At 41.0% G+C, this 26,249-nt stretch overlaps 1 protein-coding gene across 15 annotated transcripts in view; it reads left to right on the top strand.

The window, feature by feature from the left end:
• Window positions 1-26,249, top strand: part of STARD13 (StAR related lipid transfer domain containing 13) — a 489,330-nt gene that overhangs the window by 322,800 nt on the left and 140,281 nt on the right. For 2 of the 15 annotated variants that reach the window (XM_014848217.3, XM_014848199.3), the window contains exon 1: window positions 2,227-2,515. The exons of the other annotated variants lie outside the window; for them this stretch is intronic. In XM_014848217.3, coding sequence (XP_014703703.1) covers window positions 2,347-2,515 — 169 coding nt within the window. In that variant the 5' untranslated portion in view covers window positions 2,227-2,346. Of the gene's footprint in view, window positions 1-2,226; window positions 2,516-26,249 lie in introns of those variants that run through there. 15 annotated transcript variants of the gene reach the window in all.

The raw sequence follows: 26,249 nt of genomic DNA, 5'->3' as shown, positions 1-26,249 counted from the left end.
TTTCAGAATAAAACACCTCAGGCCTTTCAACGTGTGTTCGTTATTATACAAAAAGAAGGCACTGTGGGTTTTTTTTAAATGGTAACCTGGCCATGATACACTGGAGTGCTTCTCAGGAAGAATCATTGCATTATTTTTAAAATGCTGCCAGGTCAGTAATGAAGTACAAAGTTGGCACTGGGAATTGCCAAGCTTTCTTTAAGTGTCATTCACAGCTATGAAACAACTGCCCATCATTTCCTGCCTTTTCCTTGGCTTCCCAGGACATACCCAAAGTCCCCAAATTCCACACACTGCTCTTCTTTCTCTCCATTCTTCATCTATTTTTCTCCCAAAGAAAAAGTGATAGCTGCCAGGTATCTGGCTGGAACACATGGTTTATGGCAGGGACGTCCCCTGAGTGGGACCATCAAGCCAAAAACACATAGCGGCTGACATTAGCATCTCCATCAGATGGCAACCAGTGCTGGGTCAGAACTTGGCAAATGGACCTCACAGGCATCTAATATTGCAATCTAGGGCTAAACCTGTCTACCATTAATGCCCGTGCTTCTGTTGCTACATATTAGATCCCTTTGACCTTTCACAAATGATGACCTGGAACAGAAACCTCTGATCAAGTCCTAAATAAGAATGGAAAGGGAACAATATGATCTGGTGAGATCTTCCTTTAGTTTTCTGCATTGATGCTGATTGAAACCTAACACTTGCCTACTCTTGCATAGTTATAGGAAGAGTCTCACAATTGCCATGAGAGACAGTATGTTCTAGTGTAAGCCCCAGGGACCTTATTAACTTATTCCTCTCCATAGTGAGATAGTTACAGGAAAGAAGCTGCTTCTCAGAATCCGGCCAGCAAAAATTCCCACAGGGCGAGGTGAGAGGGCTGACACAGTAATAAGAATTGAGGTTCGAATTTAAGTCCTGTTAAACTGTTAATTGAGAGTTTTTCATTATTGGACTATAAATCCCCAGGCCAGACTATGTTTCCGTTTGAGTCAGCCAAATGTAAGAACAAATTGGCCCTATGTTTCTTTTTCAAAGAACTTTATTCATTCAGCCCCAGGCTCAGAATTGGATAACATGTTTTCTATGGACTTTTTTCTCTTCACATCAAACACTATTAAAGAGAAAAAATAGGGGGAAAAATTCTAATTACTCCCATATGTATACTCGGATATGGCCAAATTGAATGACCCGCAGTTTCCTTAAACACACACTGGTTGCCGATCTCCACACGTGTGGGCATCGACTCTCCTGCAGAGCCCTCCCCAGCCGCTGCCTGTCAGAATCCCACCCATTTTTTCAAGCCCACCCGAATGGCTCCTTCTCCGTGTGGCCTTGTAGCATCTCCCCAGTCAAAAGTAATTCTGCCCCCCAACATTGTGTTTGTCTCTTTTTTGAGGCACCTTTCAAATAAGGCGTGTGTTATAAGCTTTGGCATAAATTCTCTGTTGATCCTTAGCAGCCTGGTGACAGTGCCTTCTGCATGAATCTGCATCTTTACGATGATTCTTGGCAGTGTCTTAAATGTTATAGGTACTTCGTAAGTATTTTGCTTCTTGGTGATTAAAAATTGGAGCAGAAAAATTAAAGAGGAATAGATGCTTAACGAATATGCCTGTGCCCATTGGCTGCATCTCCCAGTCTTATCTGTAAGAGTTCTCAGCTTCCCATTGCGAGGGTCAGGAGCCCGGAGTTTATTTACTTGGGTGTTAAAGCACTTGAAGTGTATTTTTCACTAGAAAAGCTTTATTGCGTTCGTTTCTTTGTAACGAAGGGTGGGGATTTATACTCAGGCTGTTTGTGCTTATTTGAAGTAGTTTTTCAGTTAAGACTTTATCACATCCATCTTTTACCTGGCTGCAGCTGCCTTGGAGAAAGGGAATGTGCCTTCTCGAACTTTTACAACTTAAAAGATTTCCTGTGCCTAGGGCTTATTTTCCTTCTACTGTCTTTTCTCTTCTCTCTCTCTCTTTTTCTTTTAACTCCTTTAGTGAGCGTTGCTTCTCGGTGCTTAGTCAGCTCAGAAGCACGTCAAATACTTGCATTTGCTTTGGGCATTGTGGGGCGTATAGTAGCTGCTGGAACTGCCTCTCTTGGGGTTGGGCTTGGGGTTGGCCGTGCACAGTCCCATTCTTTCTGCCTCTGATTGGCTCCCCGGGGTCACGTGAGGACCCGGGGGTTGGAATTCTGAGTTGTGGCTTTTGGCACTCCTTTTTCTTTTTAAAAATCGCCTGGTCTGTTGCGCTCTGCTGGGCTCGGTGCCTTGCTCTTTGACTGAGAGTGGAGACAGACAGAAACAGCCACAGGGCAGACTGAGGTGGCAAAAGAAAATCTACCGAGATGTTCAGTCAGGGACCCAGGACCCCAGCTTCAGGCTGCTACTATCTAAATCCCCTGACACCTGAGGGCCAGGAGATGTACTTGCGATTCGATCAGACTGCCAGACGCTCTCCTTACAGGATGAGCCGGATTCTAGCACGCCATCAGCTAGTGACTAAAATTCAACAAGGTGAGTTGCCGGTAGTGGAAGGCTGTTGCTAATTCTGATTTCTGTTGGCTCTGTTTCATGCTAACCCGGTTTTTAAAATGGTTTTCACTTTGCAATATACGGGTTTCTGTGCCACGCCGCACGTAACTTTTAGAAATAACTTTAGGCTGCAGTTTTAAGCAAACAGTGACAGCACTTAGCTGCCACATTACTCAAGATAAAGTGCAGAGAAAACGTCATGGTAGGACGGTGAATCATAAATTTTAAAAACTTATGTGTGTCTACAGAATAAATGAGACAGGTTTACTCTGTGTATTTTAGAAGCTTTTCTGGAGGTTCCTCACACTCTGTCACATTTAAAACTTGGCCACTGTTTATTTAACTTGGAGGTGGTGGGGAGACTAACTTCCACCCTGCCCAGATTCTTTAGAACACTCTTAGTGACAGGGGAAAGTTACAATTCTATTCTTAAGGCCGTGGGCTGACAACCAGAATCCCATTCTCTGCCTATTTGTATGTTTATGTCAGTATTTGCCCCTGATTTGTTGATACTATTATTGTGGTAAAGGATAAACGTGTCTGCTAAGCTTGAAACAAATCCTGTGACCTGTGTACTGAAGCACCAGCTTCCTAAGGCAGAGATAAGATATTGATTACAAGCTGCTAGGTGTTCCTTTTAATTCTCAGGAAAAAAAACCTCAACATCCTGGACATCACTAAAACTCATCATTCTCCAAAAATAGTTTAAAACACACTCCTTATCTTAGGATAGGTCTGTAAAAACCAGAAATGAACATTCCCAAGAAGCCCCTAGCTGGCACCCATTTAAAAGACACACACGTACCCCGTATACACAATAAGTTTAGGAAGCTTATGACCACTCCCCTCGCAGACTAAAAATATAACTAAATTATTATACTGTCGATACATAAGTTTACCAGGAATTTCTAGAGCCATTATAAAAATACAATTTCCACTTGAATAAATGAGTTTAAGATTATATTGAATTTTAGAGGGGAAGCTGGGGTTTGTAATCGTGAAAATCTTATTGTAATGTTTCCAAAAGAAACAATACGTATTCTAGTGAGCAGCATTTGATGAGATCGTTTCCTTGGAAGTTGGGATTTGTTTGTAAAGGTTCAGGAACTGGTTATGTGTGAAGGATGCTGGTCCTACATACCAGTCTGATTTCAGGAAGGATATTATGTCATTCCATAAACTCGGTGTGCAGGTCTTGATTGAATAGAAACAAAAGTAATTATTTCCCTGTGACTTGACTTAAAAATACACCAGGCTTAGAATAAAAACCAGCTCCATTTTAGTTTCAGAGATTTCTGATAATGGTACTTTAACAGATGCCGTCATCACTACGAACGTAGGGGCTTGATAAATGTTTGATGGTGATTTATGGTCTGCGCTCAGGACATGTTCCTCAGCAGGCATATAAAGTGTATTGTTAGAAACATTGCAAAGAAGTCATTTGGAATTGCTTTGCAAATCTCCTTAAAAGTATTTACGATAATTGATTTCATTAGAAATTATTTGTGTTCTTTTTGGAAGGAAGGTTATTTTTCCACTGAGGACTTGAAGTTATAAGCACATGCATGATCACTGAAAGTGCACTCTGAGTCTCTGTTTCATTTTGCCTGATTAGAAAATTTGAGCATTCTCACCTTTCTATGTTGTGTTAGGCAAAGCAATGTCTGAAGCCGATGAAGTCCTAAAAATTAAAAGTGACAGTTAAGTTCATAGGGAAGCATGAAAGAATTCCAACAGTCCAGTGATTGAGAACTCATTATTTGTTAATATCATACAGCTGTATCGGAAGACATTGAGAAAACAGAGGCTAAATGCTTTTCCTGGGTTCATTTGTTAGGAGATTGGTTTCCTGTAATAGTAGAGAATATTGATGGAGCATTTATAATGTATCAAGCAATGCTCTGAGGGCTTTATATGTATTTCAATTTATTTTATCCTCAAAAAAAATTATTGTAGGTAAGTAACATTGTTATACCCATTTTAAAGGTGAGAAAACAGAGGCACATGGAGCTCAAGTAACTTCTCCAAGGTTATATAGTAGGAGTTGGTATTTGAATATAACTCCAGAGCCCATGCTCTATAATCTGCTAAACTGGTTTTTGGTTTTTATAATGGGTGTTAAAGTACTGAACCTATGGTTGATTTTTGCATTATATAATATGCCAAAGACCTTTCCGTCTTTTCCACTTAGGATACAGCGATGAACCATATTGCAGAATCAGGACCGCTCCCTCACTATGAGATTTCCGGTCAGGTTTTGTTTCTGTGGTGGAAGCAAAGTGCTATGTGTTTTACCTTCTTTGAACAGCTGGTAGTCAATAGTGCGTGATGTCAAGTTGCTTTCCTAATGGCCTATAATCATTCAATTAAAGTCATCAAGTGTGTATTAAATTAATAACACCATTATTTTTTTGTAGTTCACATTTTGGTATCTTGAAATGACAGCCACATCTGTAAAACTGTTTGCATTACTCTGCTACAGATGTTTCAAGGGGAATTTAACATTATATTAATATAATTTGGGGCATCATTACTTATAATCATGATCTCTCATGGCTGTTGGGAACAGTGCATACAAGTGTGTTGTTGCTCCCCACTGACCTCATTACAGTGAGATAATCGTTGAACGGCATGGATATGATTCAACAGCACATACACTCATGGGAGGAAAACACAAGGAGGAGAAATAAAGGAATCTTTGATGATGCATAGGATCAGAATTAGTTGCCCAAACCCAAGATGAATCTAAACTTGCTCATCTTAGGGTAGGCTCCAAAATATACATGCATCATTTCTCTAGCCTTCTTTTCAGTTCTGGAGTTTTAAGTCCAGTTAAAAAGAGAAGTGATGTTTAAAATAGAGTGTTGTTTTGCAGAGTGAAAGTTTATCATAAGTCATACTGTTCATAATGCCTACCCCACGATCTCGCTGAATCAATGGGGAAATTGTTGTGGGGAGAGAGGATGGATATAATAACGGTCCTTCTTTCCCTCACTGGCAGGCACTTGGGAATGGACAGGAGCGAGGATGCTGAGGAGGTGGAAGAAGAGCATGTTAGGCCACAGGAAGGGGGAATTGGGACCTTATGCCATTATTTGATGGCTACGATTTATTGGCTACACGTCCACCACATTTAAAGTCTATATACACACGCACGTGCTATTTGGAAAAGCCAAATCTAAGCAGATACCTAAATGTGATTACTTGCTCTGTGAAAGAATCCAATATGTTATGAACCTTAAGGAAATTATTTTAAATGCTTAAAACAGCAAGATATGGACCAGATTGCAGTAAAGTCCACTGAACCAGAAAAAAAGGAGACAAGGATGCAGGTTCTATGTAGACAGTCCCTCATTCTTTCACTGTGGCAAGTTTCAGAACTTCACTGGGTCTTCGTTTCTTGGTGAGAAAATGAAGCGGTTGGGCTGTGATTGCTCAGGTTTATTCTGGTTCTCAGCTTCTCTCTGTAGTTAAGTCAGTAACTCCTTCAACAAGAGTGCGCAAAGCAGGGAGATTTACACCTAAAGGAAGAGAAGCTGAAAAGGAAACAGAGCAACTTTGTAATGTGGAATAAATCCATGGCTTACGATTTTTCTACAACTTGTCAAGGAAATGGTAAAATGGAAATCAGATTTTTGTCCTACCTCTGCCTTCACTTACTTGTGTGATATGAGGCAAGTCACAACTTCTCTGGGCATTCTTTCCTTCCTCCATAAAGTAAAGGGTTTGGGTTAAATAAATGTGAAGTTCCCATCACCTCTCAAATTCTAGGATTCTGTGATCACAGGTATTACTTTAAGAGAGAGAGAGAATTCCTATTTACTTTTCCTTATTAAGGCATTCAGCATCTACCTGCACATGCTTCTTGATACCTATTAAATGTTCTCATTATCAATTTAATAGGAACGTTAGGATGTCCAGTCTTCTGGACTATTTAAATGTCAGTGTAACCTATAATTACAAGGAAACTTGTAACAACTTTTTTCCCTCAGGAGTCCAGGACTGTAAGATTGAGTTATTGCAATGTCTGGCCTCTTAGAAAAACTGTGGGGATTGGAGATTGTCCATGTCTGTGTACCCCTATTCTCGCAAAAAGACCTCTTTTCTTGATAGAAAATGCAGAATGTAAAAAATTTCACTACTAAGGGAATTAGTGACAGTTGGACTTGCATTTTCATTGACTTTTTATCTGAGACTATTTTTAGAGATAGCTCCTGAGTTAAACTTAACTAGAGTGGAATAAACTACCTTTTTTCATTTCCCAAGAAATGGAACTGGGCATTAGTGATGTATTCTCCCTCATTACACCACTAAGTCAGCTGGCTTTTTGGGAATTTTCACAACCCAAGTGGTGGCATTGCTCATCTCTAGTAGATGAGACCCCCACCAACTGGGTGACGTCAGCTGAAATTAAACAAATCGTTTGTTCTTTTGGGAATTGCCTTTTCTCTGTGTTTAGTACTTTCTTACCCAACTACTTTCAGAAATGGAGGGTGAGTGTGCTGGCAGAAAGACAGATGGAACACAGAAAATGGACAAGAATGCATCAGTCATGTACTGCTCGAGTTTTTTTTTAAAAAGTGGCAAGTGTCAGAAATTCACATTTCATGAATCACAGCCTCTTTCTATTCAGTAGTGGTGACAGAAGGGCCTGTACAGAAAGGATACTGTTCAACCAAAAGTTACAGGAAAATCCGTTAAGTGAATTAAGTCAACTAACTTTGAATAACAGTTTAAAAATTATCACATGGGAAAAATATGAGCAGTCAAGAAATAAGTACTAGAAGGAAAGCAGCACAGAGCAATATGCTTGTACACACGCAAAACCTGAGAGTTTAACTTTAACGGAATTCTGTGACTTCTATCGCAGCCCATCACTGCTTTTGTTAGCTCTGATTTTATAAACACAGATCCTAGATGCAGGCAATTGCCAAACTTGGATCTTAGTTAAGTGAATAGAGATTTTTTTTCTCATGTCGTTTTTCCCCTATATTCAGTGCTTTAATCCTTAGTAAATTCTGGACACTGGTCAACTCTTATAAAGTAGGATTCCTCATTTCCTCAGCAGCCTAATCCTAATGGGCAGGTTTAGAAGCACAAATTAGAAAAAAATCACCACTAGTTATCTGAACAATATCAATTGATGACCCAAACAAATTTAGAAAGAGAGAAAATTAGAAGTGAGTTTGGACAAACCTTTTGTATAAAGGGAAATAAATCAGCGTGGATTTAATGGAGATGGGTCATTAATGGGAATGTGCTCTGTCTCTGCGTTTCATTAGCTGTGAGGACACGGTGGTGAGACTAGGGAAGAAGATATGAGAAGATAGGAGAACACCACCATGAGCTAATTGCACACCAGATATTTGAATGAAATAAGGATCATGTAAAGATCATTTTCTTCTTCCTCAGGGACAATCTAAATATGATTTTTATGTAGGTAAAGACATTATATATTAATTTACATTCTACTTCTTTACCTAAAGGATTTGAAATCGTTTATAGAAAATACAACCCAGTTAAAGACAATAAATCTGACAAAAAGCAAAGTGTAGGTCAGGGCTTGCCCCGTGGCCAAGTGGTTAAGTTTGTGCACTCTGCTTCAGTGGCCTGGGGTTCACTGGTTTGGATCCTGGGTGCAGACCTACACACTGCTCATCAAGCCATGCTGTGCCAGCATCCCACATAGAAGAACTAGAAGGACTTACAACTAGGATATACAACTATGTACTGGGGCTTTGGGGAGGGAAAAAGAAAGAGGAAGATTGGCAACAGATCTTAGCTCAGAGCCAATCTTCCTCACCAAAAAAGAAAAAAAAAGAAAAATGTAGGTCAGTTAATAAGATAAAACTAGGAAGAGATATTACACAAAAATATAAACCATAAGGCCCTGAATAATTATTAAAAATGGGCTGCAAATTTAGCTCGAGTTTTCCTAATCTAAGCAAAGAGGAAGACACAATCAGGGGAAGATTTGCCGTGTCCATAGGTAAAAACATACCAGCACAGCTTTTCCTGGGACCTGATATTTGAGAGAATTTTCTCTCAAGAGCTTGATGCACAAGAGCAATTTCTCATACAAATCTCTTAAAGGGACTACAAGCTATAGTGGATGGTACTTTTAAACATTAAATGGCAAGTCTCTCATGGCATCCTGCAGTGGAAACGGCGGCATTACATCAAATTATAATTCAATAAAAATATCTGGAGAAGGGGTGGGTGGGTCAAAACAAGTAGGTCCAGTATCCACTCCTCTGATTCTCTCGCTTAATCTGGAAATAGCTTGGAAACTATCTAGAGACAGTTTCTCAAAGTCTGCCTCACAAGGCACCAGTCCTGTTAGATAGATATTCAGAGGGAAAACGTTTCTGTGGTTAAGTAATTTTGGGAAATGCTGCGTCCTCTTTCCCTTCTTGGAAATTTATCCTTATGAAAGGTTCAGAGAAATCCTGCAGAAAGTAGTTTAACTTTGTTTAAACTGGTATATTTCATCATGAAAGCATTTTTTACCGGATACCAAGAAGTGACATGTTACAAAACCAGCGTTCCCTGGGGAACACATTTTGGAAAGGTTGATTTAGGAGAGTGCAAGTCCTGTGGTTCGCTTAGATAATTCTCTTCAAATAAATTTATTGCATGGATTGGGCAGTAGATAGTGTGAGGTTGTATTTTACAGAGTAACACTGCAAGTATTCTATGTTTTCCAATAAGGCCAGCTCCATATACTTTAAAAGTCAACTGGGTAAAGGTAGGATGGGCATCTTTTTATGAAAATTAACAAACAAAGGAGGATTCTAACCTGATTAGGCGGCCCCTGCATATTTGCCGGGCAGAAAACTGGAGGAGTAGGCGTGTGGGCAGAGTTAATAATTTTAACAGCAAGAATACAGCCAATCTTCAGGTAACTCTACAAGATACATACTGCTGGGCCAGAAGAAGGAAATTTTTACTTTTTTAGCTCTGGATCTGTCCAACCTGTGATAACACTAAAGTCCTAGTTGAGTTCCGAAGGAGTCTGACATTACATCAGCCAGTTCAGGATATTCCATTACTGCTGGGAAGTAGCCTCACCGCCCCACAGGAAAGAAACAGGAAACTCTGTAGGAGTAGACGTGGGATATGGACTCGCTGAAGCTCCAGCATTGATGGGTGGCTCAGTCAGTTTCTGACTTCACGGTCCGAACGTATCCCTGGTACATAAAGTCTCTCTCAGCACGACAGAATAGAGTGAACTGATAGATAATAGGTCATTTTAATTAGTAAAATCTGTTTGGTGTAGTTATAAGCAATCTACCAAGTTTCCTGGGAAGACTGCAGCTATATTCTTAAGGTATTTTTCCTCCTGCTGGCAAAGAGATAACTCATAGGCATTTGCATTATGAATGATGCTTTTTGAGAGAAAGCCACAAAATTTTGAAAAGCTACAACAGAATGCATAGGGAATTAGCCATACTGTCCAGCCCAAATCCCCATGTTATAAAGTCACATAGGACCATAGCAACCACTATAGAATGGCGCAGGCTACGGCAGGACTGATACAAGATTACCATGAAAATGATTTTCCTCACAAGGGTAGGAATCCTGACAATTTTAAAGGTCCGACAGAGGCAGAGCTGACTAAAATACTGATGATTTGCATCTTCTTGTCTCTCAAACACTCTGATAAAACATGAGGGTAGAAGAGTGTAGGGGAGAGAATGGAGATTGTAAAGAAACTTAGTCACCAAGTAACTAATTTACATGTCCACATTTTGAGCTGAAGAAAGCATTCTCTTCCTGAGTCCAACTCCCCTCTTCCTGGTTAATTTTGAAAATCATACATATGGATGAGATGAACCTTGGATTAGTATTCAATTTCTATAAATGAACAGTAGCATTTCACATACATTTGTATTCACCACATGACACACTGGCAAAAAGTGTGTACAGTCATAAAATCAAATTTTCCTCTGAGGGTTCTACTACAAAATTATTTCTAATATTTAAAATTACTATAAGAAACAAGAAAGATTCACAATTCCAATGATAATGGTATTCCAACCATATCCCCCACCCAAAATAAGACTGGAGTTCTTAATAGAGAAATTTAAATCTCTCCCACATGCTTTGAAGGACACAGTACATTTCCACTAAATGCATTTCTCAAAATAGAGAAGGAAATCCATTGCAGGGCCCTTATTGTTTTGACCTTTGTAAAACCATGTGCTGTGTATAACAGAATCTTAGTAATCAAATCTCTTTCACTTCTACATTGATCTCTTTTGGGTAGAAGGGTCAGCTAACACCACTTCCCAGTACATTCCTGTCCTCACTCATTATATGCCTTTAGAAGGAAGGTCTAAGGCAGATACAGCCGCTCAGATATTTTTATTACTGGCTTCCTAGAAGAAGAAGTAAAAAAGAAAACTTGGCAAGAAAGAAGGGAAGTCAGTCTTGCAGGATATCTTGAAAAAGACTGCAGAAGAATTCCAGTGACTGAGTTAATCATCTGTTGGTCTCAACATTGAGTGTGGTGTGATTCCACATTTGAATTTTTATGTGTTATCACTGGCCAGGGCGGCCAGTCCATTGGGATCGCTTGGAACAGCTCATGAAATGGTAGCACAGGGCACAGAGAGGTGGGCATTTGCTTCTTGCCTTCTTGTGTGACAGTCTTCCAAGAATTGTTCTGTTAACAGGATGTTGAAACCTGTGTCTTCGGGGCAAATAATTGAAACATGATTGAATTTTAAGAAACACATTCTTCTCTTTTACAGATAGTTCCATGGGATCAAGAATGTCCCAGGGACGCTGTGCGTTTGACCCAAAGTCCAAACTTTCTACGTCTATAATTTGTAGCAATTGGAGGCCTTTGGAGTTACGCAGCTTGAATTTGAACTTTAGCTCTACATTTCCCTAGCAGAGTGACCTTGGCCAAGTTACTCAACATTTTGAGGCTTTGATTCCCCTGTGGGCAAAGTGGAGCTAATAATAGTAACTATCTCAGAGTTGCTGCAAGGATTAAATGAGAGAATATAATTAAGCACAGAGCATGGTGCCTGGCACCTCATAAGTGCCCAGTATAAGAAAATAAGTATATATTAAACGGACAGCCGTGTACATAGGGCCCTTCAAGGGACTATATCACCAAATGAAGAGTAAATTATTTACTCTTTACCAAATTTACTAAGGCAGGCGTACATACTGCACATTTTTTGTGTCCTCAAAAAGTATCACTAAACTGAGAACTAAAGAGTTTTTTAAAATCTTGAACTGTAATGAAAACCATGGCTTTTCCCAATCGTGGTTTCCTGTGTACAGCTGTTACTCTTGCAGTTGCCCTGAACTGACCTGAAGTGGTGAGTTTAGGCCAGGTTTCAGCTCATATAGATAAACAGCAAAGCCTGCAGATCCCCACCTTCCAGCAATAAAGGGCAGTTCTCGGCAGGAAGTGTTCCTGGCTCTTGGAATCGCGGGTGGTAAACTCTACAGCAGAGAAGGGGCAGCAGCTCTGGAGGGAGGGGGCTGTGCTTCCTCAGGGTAGGTCAGAGGGAAAGGCCAGGGAGTGTGTGTGGGGTTGGGAAGACCAGGCCTGAGACAAGCCTCATCAACCCGTGATAGATGGTTATATCTGTATTTCTGACAGTTAAATCTATAGTATCTGAATTCCCCTCCCATGTTGTGATTTTCTCAACTGATAAGTTAACTTTGAGATTTCTGTTAATTTTGTAGAAAGTGTCCAGTATTAAAATGATCTTTGTGCATGAGAGCTAATAGAAAAGAAACGTGGCAAAATGTAGGTAAACTTTCTAATGCCCAGTTAGCAATTTAAAAACTAAACACTCTGTTTGTTCTCAAACAAATTAAGAAACTTTTATTGCCCATTTCCTCTAAGGATTTCATTCCTTATAATTGAGGAATATCCTCTACAATTGTTGAATTCCTCAGCTATGAAAGACTGCATATGATCGCTAGCCTTTGTTGAAATTCGTTCTTAGAGTTGAATGGATTAAATAAACGTGGATTTTTTTTTGCCTCATTTATGTACGGACTATGTACAATCTTAGGTGCCCCTTCACTTAGGAGGTTCAGCATAAAGAATAGAAACATCAGTTAGTACAGTCTTTATACGTCATAACTTAAATGTGAATCTTGAACTTTGTAAAAGCTTTGTTTTATAGAATGAAGTAGGTTATGTCTGCATATGGCATCCTTGAAACCCTGTCGAGCTATTATAATAGGAATTCCTTCACTGGTCTAGTGCATGACAGTTTGTGGAGCAGTGGCACATGCGTTAGCGTTTTGAGTATGTGTGTAGGATGGATTAATCTTGGATTAGGAAGATTTGTCCTCTAGACTCTGTCTTTCAAAGAGACCCAGCAAACGCATATGCGCCTTCTCCTACTTTGAAATGTTTCTAGTCTGTTTTCCTGAGTCATTCCTTTGGAAGTAGACTGTCACCTGGTCTTGTCCTGTGGAACAGCACATTGACCTGAGTGGGCTCTCTAGATAAGTATAGACTCACTTGACAGGATGAGGAACCATGTCCATGAGCAACACAGGTGTAAATCATTAACTAACCGGTAGACTAGAGATGGGTTCAGAGTCCAACTTTTTCCTTTCCCGCTCTGTGTAGAGTAAAACAGCTCCCTTAGCTCCAGCTTTACAGTTCCATTCTGACAAAACCATTCTATTTCTGTTTCACAGGAGGTTTCTCCTGTCGCTTTTGGCCCCTTCTCCCACTTTTGGATACCTAGCAGAGCTGGCCCTGGATGCTGCAGCTTCTATTCTGTGACGCTTGTGGCTTTGTTTCATAATGCAAGAATGACATGGAGTTGAGACAAGTTCTTTTCAGCTCATTAACTATCAGTCATGCTTCCTTCTGGCTGCATGAGTCTTCGCACCTGTGCCCAGAGGTGCAGGCAGGCCATGCCTCCTGGGCTGGGGGCGACTATTTCCATTGAGTCACCCAAGTGAAAAGAAAAGTGAAAGTTGGGGTGTGTCATGGAGAGGAAGGTTGTCAACATAGTTTATTCACATTTCTGTGCATTTAGATAAAATATTTGGGTCTGGGGATTGGTGATTTGACTTTTTATAAATTTTACACCACGCTTTTGAAATGTTGACAGAATTTTAAAACCAGTAGCAGTATACTTATAGCTACCCTTATTGAGGGCTCACTATTATGTAGCAGGGACTATTTTCAGCACTACATATATATATTGTTATTTTATTCAATTTTCATGAAGACCTGAGAGTTAAGTTTACTCATCTGGAAAATAAACATCATAAGGCCTAATGCTCAAGGTCTTAACAGTGTTCATTTCCCAGATGAGTAAACAAAGACTCGGAGAGGTTAAATAACTTCACCAAAGTTGCTCAGTAAGTAGGTGGCAAGGATGGGCTTCAAACTCAAGTCTGTGTGATTCGGGAGCGCACGTTATTCACCATTGTGCAACCCCATCACCCTTATAATTAAGGTCTACCTGGAACTGAAGGAGGTTGTTTTGTTTTTTTATCATTTTAGACCCGGTTGGTCCTTCCTCCCCAACCAGTCCCTCAAGTTGTTGGAGGACTTCATTGTGCCTCCAAAACCAGCAGAAACCCCACGTGATCATCCCGTTTACTAACTTCCCTCCCACTGCCCTCTTGAGGGCTGGCTGCTCTTGATCAAGCACGCTCAGTCCAAAGTAAATGTCAAGGCAGCTGTATTCCAGCCCTTGGCAAGGAATCTAGCATGGTTAGGTAGGAACAAGCATAACAGAGGGAAAAACAGATTCCACCACCCCCGACCTCCTTTCTCTACTTCCAACCCTCCAAAACGCTGCCCTTCTTCCTAGAAAGCACTGTGGGTGGGTGCCTATCCTCCCCCAGGTCCTCCCAGGCTCTTAGGGCCCATGGAGCTCCGTGGCTCACATGACTTTTACAGTGGGCCTTTGCAGACAGGAGTGGAGACAAGAACCGAGGTGAGAACTAGGTCAGGCCTGTGTTGTTCTCTGGGCCCTGGGTCTCGAGCTCGAGTCTAGAGTGTAAAGAAAGCAGGTATTAAACCAAGGTCTCCATTTCCAGAGAGAAGTCCTGGATGGAGATTTTTTTTTTCTTCCAGATTTTGCAATTTTGACCTCAGTCACAGCTAAGGCCTGCAGACCAGAATAGTCACAGTTATACTCTGCACTTGTAGCTAGAGAACAGTAGCCAGTCAGAAGAAAATATCAATGTTCTGCCAACTTCTGCTGTTTGTGAAATTTTGCCAGAAGCAAAACAGGATCAAAAATAATAAACAGACCTCGTCCCTTGCTGCATGACTGCTATTTACATGAAGATATTGATGGATGGGCTGTGCCGTGAGTGCTCAGGGATGGAAATCTTCAAGAAGAAAAGGTTAATTTTTTGATGCTTGGTGGCATGTGATTTGAGATTTTCTCAAATAATTGGGTTTCCAAAGAGACAACCTATAGCATAGATACTGTTACTTCTCCAATACGACAGCCTAAACTGTGGATAAAACAACCTGACACATGAATTACACGCAGCTGTCAGACTTCTGCAGGGAAATGAATCTTGAAAACAAAGGAACAATGTGAGTCTTAAGTAGAATGGTAGTGATGTTTTCAAGAGAAAGAGAAACCTGACCTGCACAGCAAGGGAAGTAGAAAGCAGGGTGCCTGGGTTCTAGGACGTCTTTGTCCTGACCTGGTGACCGTGGATGTTTTTACTTAACCTCTTGGTGCCTCAGTTTGTCCATCTATCAAATGGGAATAATACTAGCTCCTGCTATTCAGTAATCTCATCGAAGGAAAAAAGAATTGATGTGGAATCAGTTCGAGTGGAAGGTGTGGTGCTCTGTTCTGGCGTGGCTGAGTAATGTTAAGGCACCTGCCAGGGATCATTGGGCTGGCCTGAATACACGGGCAGGACCCAGCTCTTTAGTGTCCTCAATTGGACACAAAACATTGCCACCTTTGCTTCTCCTCTTTGAATAATAATTTATATCATTCCTCAAGGATAGGGGAATAATGTTCCACTCTGGTTTTTGTTTTTAATTGGTTCCCAATGGACAAAGCCTACTAATTCTTAGCTTCATTTTATATTTTCTTTTTATATAGTTGATGTACTTTGAGTGAATTTATATAATTAATTATGGTCATTTCAAACTCCAGTTTTTCCCTCTTATTTTTCTTCCCTTCTGAGGTGTCAAGAATTTTGACTCAGCTGATAAATATCGTTTCACCCTTAATAAGTAATTTCCCATAACCGTGAGCTGAAAAAAGCCTTTTAAAGTGAAAGATATTGTGTTATAGACTCATGGGCTTTGACAAGTCAAAGTGTCATAGATCATATGCTTTCAGAGTTACAAATTTCCGATCTAAACTGGGCTTCTTGCCTAACGCTAAAATTTTCTGTGGATGGTTACTTCTTTGGGCGGGATAGCCTGGTGTGGACTACAAGGGCTTACTGTGGTCACAGCGGGTTGTCTGAGTCTGAGGGAAGTCAAGAAACCTGATGTCACGCTACCAGATCCTCTGATGAAGGAAAGACATGCCCAGTGCTTTGCAGCTGCCTTGACTGCACAGACTGCTCTGGAAAGTCTTAGGAAAGCAAGGTGAAAGCTGAAAGGAACACACTCTTTATAAACATATCCCTTTAAAAAGTTTAGGTTTGGGGGCCCTCCCGGTGGCATAGGGGTTAAGTTCACACACTCCACTTCAGCGGTCTGGGGATCCTGGGTTAGGATCCCAGGCACATACCTACATAGCACTCATCAAGCCATACTGTGGCAGTGTCCCACATACAAAATAGAGGAAGATTGGCCCAGATGTTAACTCAGTGGCAATCTTCCTCACCAAAGAAAAAAAATGAAGAAGAATAAAACGTTTGGGTTTTGTTTGATATATATATTTTTTTAGAGAGTCATCTTCTTGTTTCTTTTCATTTTTTAAAGATTGGCCCTGAGCTAACATCTGTTGCCAATCTTTTTTTTTCTCTTTCCTTTCCTTCTTCTCCCCAAAGCTCCCCAGCACATAGCTGTATATTCTAGTTGTAGTTCCTTTTAGTTCTGCTATGTGGGATCCTGCCTCAGCATGGCTTGATGAGCAGTGCTAGGTCAGTGACTGGGATTCGAACCGGCGAAACCCTGGGCCACCAAAGTGGAGCACACAAACTTAACCACTCTGCCACAGGGCCAGCCCATGTTTGATATTTTTGGTAGGGGTTTTATTTTTTGTTTTAAATGTTTGAGTGTGCTGATGATGGTGGATTCCAGGAGAAAGGGCAATTACTAAGCTGAGATTTGTGTGACAAGCTTTGAAAATTGTTAAACACACTATATATTTGGTTATTATTTGGAAAGGCTGGTGTCTTGAATGAAATGCAATTTGAGGGAGGAGGGTGAATGAAGAGGGAAGGAGTTTGCTGGATGGAGAAATATCCAAACACTTGAATGGCCTGCTGAAACCTTTTACACCAACAAAAACTGAACCCTAAGCCATTATTGACTTCTTTCTTGCACATGAGGGTGAGACTAGCTTCTCTGCGCCTCTCAGATATGTGCTGCTCTGAGTTTCCTTGCAGCCTTTGGCTGAGCAGAACACATTTCTTGTTTCGTGCTGGCTCCACTCAATCGTCAGCCATTTAAATAAATTGCCGTGTTTTGTGATTGATGTTAATAGTTTGACATGGAAGTTATAAAGCCTTCAGATCCTTGATTTATCAAAGAAAAACTCTTTCAGATATTTTTTCTTTGGCCCTAAGAGGCTGTGCATTTTCTGAAACTTGTAGATGCAATGGGCTGTGGTGCTCTCTGAAGCGGGATTTAAATCCTACTTCCAGCCCTGATTGTGTGATCTTGAGCAAGTTCCATGACCTCTGTAAGCTAGTTTCCTCATCTAAAGTGAAAATAAAAATAATGATGTCTCCCGCCTGGAGTTGTGGGATGAAACTGTTGTCACACATGTTAAGTGTTTACTCAGGGCGCCATGTGTGTTAATCTAAAAAGGAAACGAGGACACTACAAATCAGCAACATGGCCCAAGGCTCTGGATTAACCACTGTAGGGAGGATAAAAAATACCCAGGTTTGGATAATTACATAAAGTGGAAGCTAAACAAGGGCCACAATTGTAGTGGATCTGAAATTAGAATGTCTAGAAGTTTCCCCGGAGGAGAAAAAGTTTGACAAGGGCAGCTTAGAAACTATGCAATTTAAACAAAGATTTTCCTAATCAAATGGAATTTATCTGAAAGCAGATAGCTGTCAAACTCTGGGTGTAACAGATAATATTTTTAGTTATTCAACTAATGAGACCAACCTTCGTAGATGCAGAGTATGAACTTTAACTTTGGCGTGAGATGCAAATGTATCTAACTCTTTTTATTTTTTTTTAAAGATTGGCCCTGAGCTAACATCTGTTGCCAATCCTTTTTTTCCTTCTTCTCCCCAGAGTCCCCCAGCACATAGGTGTATATTCTAGTTGTAGGTCCTTCTAGTTCTGCAATGTGGGATGCCACCTCAGGATGGCTTGATGAGCAGTGCCAGGTCCATGCCCAGGATCCCAACCGGTGAAGGCCTAGGCAGTGAAGTGGAGCGCACAAACTTAACCACTCGGCCACGAGGCTGCCCCAGAAACATATCTAACTCTTAATCTTTCAAATCTAACTTCCCCAAATGAAGCACTGAATCTTTAAAGCATCCGCCTTGGCAGTGCAGTCAAGTGGGAAAGAATAATACATCCTCCTAAGGCCTCTCATGAGATATGGTAAGATAAGCCCAAAGGAAGCATATCATCCCACCTTCACCCTCCCCTCAACGACAGCAGCCTGCTGGAAAGCCTAGAGGAAAAGAGGCAGCACAAGCAGCAGGACAAGACAGCTTCAAAGCCTAGAATCCCCTTGGCTTCTTTCTAAGACAGCCTTTTAAGTCTTCTGTTTTTACTAAGTTTTGCTAAACTCAAAACATTGAACCTCTAGTTGTCACCACTCAACTGGCTTATAGAAAATGAAGTGCATTCATTGTCCTCGCATTTTTGCATGGAGGAACATTCATTCACTCACTCACAAGATCACTTCTTGAGGACCTAATCTGTGCCATGTGCTCTTAGATCCTTGGGATATAACAACACATTAAAATACAGTCCACGCCACAGTTTAGTGGGTAGACTTTAAACAGGTGCCACAGGGTGTTATAGGTGTAGGGATGGGCATCCGAGCAGGGAGAGTGGAGGTACAATGGAAGGAGTCCAGTTCCAGCTTTAGCTATTGGTTTGGTGGTGGCGTTTTGGTTTTTGTTGTTCGGTTGCTTCAACTTCCATCCCTTCAGCAGAAAGCATCCATGTCTGGTATTACTGGGGGCTGATTCTTAACTAGCTGTCCAGGGAATCCTGAGATTAAGACATTGTCAGTTTTTACCCCATTGTTTGCCATGTGTCTTCCTTAGAATCTGAGTAACTGGGCTCTGATCGTCCAGGAACGTGGAACTCTCTCCCTCTGGTGAAAAGTGCAGTGCTGCTCTCTTGTGTCCTTGGAAAGTCGGGGCCCGTCATCTACAGAGAGCTTATGTCCGGGCTAATACTGCTACACTAGCGTCTGTGCTCCCCTGGAAGCACAGGGGCAAATTTCTCATGAAATCAACTTTGGTAACATGGCAATAACTAACACAAATTAAGAGAGGCTGCATTTTAGAAACAAAAATCACTTTTCCTGCACCAGCTATGTTAGTGGAGAACCTAAACTTAGTCAATATTTCTGCAAATATTTGTTTAAAGTCAATTGGGTGCAAGATCTTTGCTGACATTGTGTATGATAGAAAATTGTATAAAAGCTGATCACTGCCCTCAAGGAGATTACAATTGAGTGAGATAAGGCACATAAACTGTAATTAATATCGACAATTTAAGGGAGCACATGGTTCAGTGACTAACAGGCTATCAAAACATAGCCATTCAGAAGAGTACAAGGTCAGCAGGGCGGTAGGGGAAGGAAAAAGATTATTAGGCCTGAGCTACAGAAGGTGGCTGTGTTTCCACTGGGCAAAAATTAGAGTGAGTTATTCTAAGCAAGGCAACAGAATAAGTGAAAAGTGTGGTTTGAGTCATTAAGAATGTAGCCCAAACCTGGTGAAATGAAATGGGGGATTGTAGGAAGTATAGATGATAAGGTTGAAAAAGAAGTGTGAGGCCAGACTGCAGTGAGTTTGAAATGTATTTGATAGATAATGAGGGTTTTTTTGAGTAGAGAAGTAACAGGATGAAAACAGTAATTCAGAAAGATGAATAGATGAACATGGGTTCAAAGTGGTCAGACAATGTAGAGAGAGAGTCATAGTCATTGAGCATATTTTGTGTCCAGGCCCTGTCTAAACAATATACATAATTATTTCATTTAATCCTCGCAGTTGTAGGTATCCTTGATGCTCCCATTTTAAAGATTAACAAATTGAGGCCCAGGGAGGTTAAAGTAACTTGTTCAAGTTAAACCCAACTGACTAGCAGAGCCAAGAATTGAACCCAGGGCTATCCGACTCTAAGTCTATGTTCTGCCACAGCTCCAGGCTTCTCTTTATAGTTGTTGTTGCTGTTATTACAGTGAATACCTCAAAAATATCATGAGGGATGAGGACTTTGACTGTAGTGATAAAGAAATGATAAATATAGGATTTAGGTCCCTGACTTTTCAGAACGGCAAAATATTTATATGCTTTATAAAATTTTAATGTTTTCAATTACTAATTTATCTCTTCATGCTTTTTCCCTGCTCACTATAATAAGAATCCATTAATTTAAATTTATTATGTAACTTCTACTAGAGATTTTCATTCTACTTGGAGACACCTACTGATTTGTGTTATCAGTAATTCTTACTCAGTAAAATCTGGGTCACCTTACAACAGAAGTTTCACTGGATTGTAATTAAATTATGTGATGGTCCTATATAGATTTTCCTTCTGCTTTAGGCAGGACCCCTTTAAAAATTTATTGGTAAGGAATAAATAAAATCAACTACAAATATTAAATGAATTTAATATGTGTCATAAGATTTGAATTTAAACCTCTAGACATTACAAATTAGCTTGAATGAATTCATATTTCAAAGAAAAGTCTTTTCTAAGAGTATTATGTACGCAAATACAAACATAATTTAGTGCCTGATTTTAGAAATGTGAATAAACCAAAATGCTTAAATTGGGCCAACTGGCTGAAAGAGTTTGAAACCAGAGATTAATTTGTAGAGACATCCAATAAACAAATGTCCCTCTAAGACACCTGTTCTTGTTGTTATATCAAATTCTTAAACCAGTCATTATTTTATCAAGAAAGAGAATTTCAGATGTGAACTCTTCCAGAAGTAATTTAAAGATGTTTAAATATTTTATGACATGAAATTGCACATATTTGCCTCAGGCAGGTGCCCCACTGTGTATTGAATAAAAAATACTCGTATGGTATTTTATAAGAGCTATTAATATAAAGTTTTACTTCCCGGTCCGAATTGTAGTTCATGTTCTGAATCTAGCCACAGGTTAGATCCAATTAAATGAGAGGACTAGGGAGCCTCCAGGAGACGGAGTTGGTGTGCTTCAAGGGGAAGAAGCCCTGTTGGAGAATTGGCTTGCTCGGATAAGGCCCAAATGGTGCTAAATTATCCACTGTACTCTTTAGCACCCTTGCACACATTCTACTATTTTCTCAACACATTCTAGTCTCTTGACTCCTGCTCAGAAAGCAAGTTTTCACCATTTCTCTCAAGTTAGTCCACTTTTATCTTTCTTTATCAAGATGGCTATCCCTATAGATCAAGATGGGTAAAAGGTCATGGTGAGTCAGGCAAAGCGTCTCTTCTTGGCAGGTCGTGGTCACACTTACTCCCATGACCTCTCCCAACAAGCAAATACTAGAGGTCATTGCCCAACATCTAGGTCAATGTCAGCTTATTCTCAAGGACCGGCTATTCACGACCCAATAACTGGCTCTTAAAGGTTCATGGCTTCCCAAAGGAGTGTTCTTCCAAGGTTCACACTTAATGTTCTTGTCTGATGTTTATATGTAAAGCCAGTTCTGTCTTTCCTGCTGATTAAGCTTCTCTGTACACCACCTGCCATGAAAGAAATCACCACCTCTGCATCGCCTATGTATCAAGAAAGACCTCTAGATACCACTGGTAAAACGTGGACCCTTCAGCTCCTCACCGTGCCCAGTGACAGACCCATCCCCTTCGTGTTTCTGATGTAACTTTCAGCTGAGATAATTCTACAAGACACAAGTTCCCCAGTGGACATATTCCTTGAGCAGCAGTAGTCGAACTTTCTGGAGGTATATTTAGTTATTGTTGCTGTGTAGCAATCCACCCCAAATTTAGTGGCATTAAACAACCGTTATTATGCTCATGGATTCTGTGGGTCAGGAATTTGAAAAAGATGCAGTGGAGATGGCTTTTCTCTGCTCCATGATGACTGTGACTTCAGCTGGAAAAACTTTAAGGTCGGGGATAACTCAAGGACTGGGCTCTGGAATCATCGAAAGCCTCATTCACACCCAAGACTGGCAGTTTACGCTTTCGGCCAGGTGGGACCTCGGCAGAACCTGCCAGCTGGGACATCTACACATGTCCTCTCCATGTGGCTGCTTACACTTCCTCATCACTTGGAGACTGCTTCCAGGAGTGAGCAAGGCAAAAGCGTGTGCCTTTTTATCGGTAGCCTTGGATGTTCCATAGGGTCACTTTTGCTTTATGCTGTTAGTGAACATAGTCATAAAGGTCTGCCCAGGTTCAAGGGAAGGAAACAACGGCCTACCACTCAGTGGGGAGAGGGCCAAAGAATTCACAGATAGACTTCAGAACAGCAACAAGACATGTTTGACACATTGGATAATTCTGAGTTTCTGTCATTCTTGCTGGCATGTGGCTGGCCTTTGACTGATTCATTTGTCTGAGTGCTATAACCAGAATGACCAGGGATTGTGGATTTGCCCTTAGGTCTGAAGAGAGTGCCTCGGTGACATTCCTACATAAGCCACATTGCACTAATTCTTTGGCTATGACTGTGTGAATAGTTACAGGCGTCGTTCTGTGCATACTTTATCTTGTTTAAGCGCCGTCACCCTGTGCAAAGGAGAATATGCTCTCACCCCTTCTCCTTGCACAAGATTAGAACAGAATTCTCTGCCCAAATTTAAAACAAAATTCAGTATCTCCAAGGGTTAGGGCTGGAGAAGAGTCTCCAAGTGAGGCCAGATGGTTCTCAATTTTATCCCAAACCCTGTTTTCCAGAGACGAGAACTCTGAGCTCTCTCGTTTTACTTACAGCTATTTCTTTTTACTGCTACCCTTAATTCTTAGGGATAGAATTAAAGTTTCTGGGTGGTATTTTGTTAAGAAATTAAAGAAGAGGAGGCTCCTTTACAGCAGTCGTTCTCAAGCAGAGGCATTTTACCTTGCAGGGAACAATGGCAATATTTGGAGATATTTTTGACTATCACAACTCGGGGATGGGTGCTACCAGCTTCCAGTAGGCAGAAGCCAAGGATGCTGCCACACATTCTGCAAAGTACAGGGTAGCCCCCCAGACCAAAGGATTATCTGACCGGAAAAGTCAATACTGCCACTGTTGGGAAATCCTGCTTTACAGGGAGGTTTTATAACCCTCCTTATAGAAATGAGGAAACTGGAGCTCAGAGGAGCTAAGCGACTTGCTTGAGATCCCACAGCTAGTAAGTGAGGAAGCCAGAATTTAGACACCCTCCTGAGATCCTCAGTCTCGTGTTGTTATTTCCTTCTGGTCCTTCAGCTAGCGCCACCAGCTGGAGAGAGAGGACTTGAAGGGGGAAGTGGTTTTTCTCAATTTTCTCGTGTCCTGGGCAGTGTGAAGTCCACCACATCCACTGTCATGAGCATAAGTCACTGTGACAAACATTGTGCTCCCAGGTGCTCTTTACCCTTCAGGAGAGCCGCGCAGTGCTCACACGAGCACAGTTAAGACTATGGGTTAAGGTCTGGGTGGGAATTTTGCTCTTACCTCCCAGACTGAGACTTATAAATAACACCTGAAAAACTGAAGCACAGGGTGCTTGTGTGTGCCTGCGTGTGTGTGTGTGCGTGTGTGTGTGTGTGTGTGTGGTCTGGGTGTGTTGTGGGAGGGCAGTAAGATCTTATCTTCCAATGACAAGCAAACAGCTAATTACTCGTAATTTTGGAGATAATTGTTTTCTCATCCTGCAAACATGCCGAACAGGAAATTAATCTAAACCCAGAAAGTTTGGATCATCTGCAGGTCATCAGGAAAGAAACACTCCTTATCCCCTTGGAGCCCCCATCGCATCTCACAGGCAAGCTGAAACTGCAGCTGCGACAGAGGGCTGCCTGCATCCTGGGAGGCCCCATGCTCACTGGGAACTGGAGAGACAACAGGACAGGGCGTCTGGCAAAGGCAGGCCCCAGGTAGATGGGGCCCCGCTCCGTATCGACACCTGATTAATGCCACCCGATGCAGAAAGTCTGGCTATGACTCATCCTTTCTGATAGACTCATTCATCACTTTGCATTCCATGTCAGAGTAAGAGCTGGCTTCATTCTGCCTTGGACAAATGAGTCTTCAGGTAATAGATGATAGTTAAAATGTCAGGCAAATGTTATCTCCAGTGAAAGACTTGGCTGTCTCTGCTCAGTCTCTTTTGCTTCCCAGTTTTGAGGCAGTCTCTCTTCATTTTGAAAAGGGAGGATAAATACAATCCAGATTATTCACTTAGATGAAGCGTCTTCCGCCCCTATCTTCTCACTGCTCACGGGCCCAAGTTCACGAGGGAAAGCCTTCTAGGGGCGAGCAGCAGAACAAAAGGAAAGGCCTGCCCTGCCTTACGAACTCAGGCAGCCCGCACATACAGTGTTTTAACTGTTCTGGAAAGAATGAAGCATTCATAAGCCATTCCATTTTCAAGAAAAAAATTTCCTGTGACATTTTAATCCCCTTTTGTGCTGGGGCATTTTTAGAGTTTTCTCCTGCCAGTCATCTCAAATGTTTTGTATCTTTCCCTTTTAGCTGAATTGCATATTATGAGCCATGGCCCACAATAAAAAATAATGCCACTGTTATTGAATGAAAGTCTCGTTCTTCGGGTTATTCTGGGCTTTGGGTCAGCCCACAAATGCTGACTTCTGAAAGTCCAAAGACGTTATCTGGTTGAGGCTTATGTTGGGAGAACAAAAATGAGCTATGAGATGAAAATGACCACCTGGGATCTCCAATTTGGTTTATGTTTCTGTGAAATATTTTCTATAAATGATATGAGTGGGTACCATAGCATTTTTCCTAATATGAGATCTGGTTTATTTCTGAGATCTCTTGTCTGCTTATGGAATTTTTGTAGATACCCTGGCTCTAAACCAGGGTTTCTCAACCTTAGCACTATTGACATTGGGTCTGGGTCATTCTTTTTTGTGGGGGCAGTCCTCTGCTTTGTAGGGTAAGTGGCTTCTGTGGTTTCTACCCTCTAGATACCAGAAGTGTCCTTCTGTAAAGTCAAGAACCAAAACTTGAAGTCTCTGAAGTGCCTTCAGACATTGCCAAGTGTTCCTAGAGGAGCAAAATCACCCGTGTTTGAGAACCACCGATCTAGATAAAAATGAATTCATTCCTTTGTTTATTCTTTTCACAAACATCTCTTAAATGCCTACTGTGTGCCAGAATCTTCTCTGGACATATAAATTGAGAGATGAAGAGATCATAGTTATTGTTCTACAGGAACTTGCATGACAGACAGAGGAATTTAAATAATTACATCCGGGATGTACTCTAATAAAAATATGAAGGTTTTGGCTTCAAGTTACCAGACTGCCTCAAAATTCTTGATTCTCCATTTATTCAAGAAGGACTTATATTTTCAGGGGAAAAAAATTCTGTTTACTAAGACATTACACTGTGGAGGGTCTCAAAATGAAACCTGTGAATTCTTTTAGAAATGTATTGGTCAGGTAAATTTAGATTCTCAAATGAAGATAGAAAAATGCTGTAGTATCTAGACATTAATTGATGCACAAAACATACACATGAAAGCATCGAATGAACTAATTGGGTATTGGCTGTTCTAGGGGATGAGTGAGCCCTGGGCCTTGGACAGTGTCCAGGTGTGGTCACAGGAAAGTGTCTGCCATGCTATGAAGTCAGTTTTCAACCTTTGTTCAGCAGTAACAGACAAAAGTGGATGTTTACTCTCCTCTGGGCCTCAGATTTGACAACTTCCCCATAAAATGTAAAGGACAGTGAAATGAAACCAGAGGAAACTTGTCCCACCTGTGGAAGCAGCTTTGGCAGTGGTTGCCTCAGTGAGCTGCAGCAAGGAGCACAGTTCCCAGCACTCCAGCTGGAAATCCTCCTTTCCCTTTCATTGCAAATAAGCATTAAAGATGCTATTATGAGGGATGGTTTTGAATGTATGCAAATTTATATTTAAAACCATGTGTATGTTTTAACTATGTGGGAGGCGATGTGATTTAATTATTAAGAACACTGGCTGGGGAGTTAGAAAGACCTGGAATAAATGCCAGGCTCCACCAGGAGTAGCTGTTTAACCTTAGACAAGTTATCTAACCCCACTGTGCCTCAGGTTCTTTGTATAAATTAAGTAATAATACCCATCCCAAAGGATTACTATGAGAATTACAGATGTTCAAAAATAGCCTGATGTAAGTGCTTGGCGAATGGAGTGGTGGCAATATTGTTAGTAACACATCACTTGCCATCCACCTCACAC

This window comes from Equus asinus, chromosome 11, assembly GCF_041296235.1.
Source record: "Equus asinus isolate D_3611 breed Donkey chromosome 11, EquAss-T2T_v2, whole genome shotgun sequence".
Classification (NCBI taxonomy): domain Eukaryota; kingdom Metazoa; phylum Chordata; class Mammalia; order Perissodactyla; family Equidae; genus Equus; species Equus asinus.
This window is presented reverse-complemented; position numbering and strand designations above follow the sequence as displayed.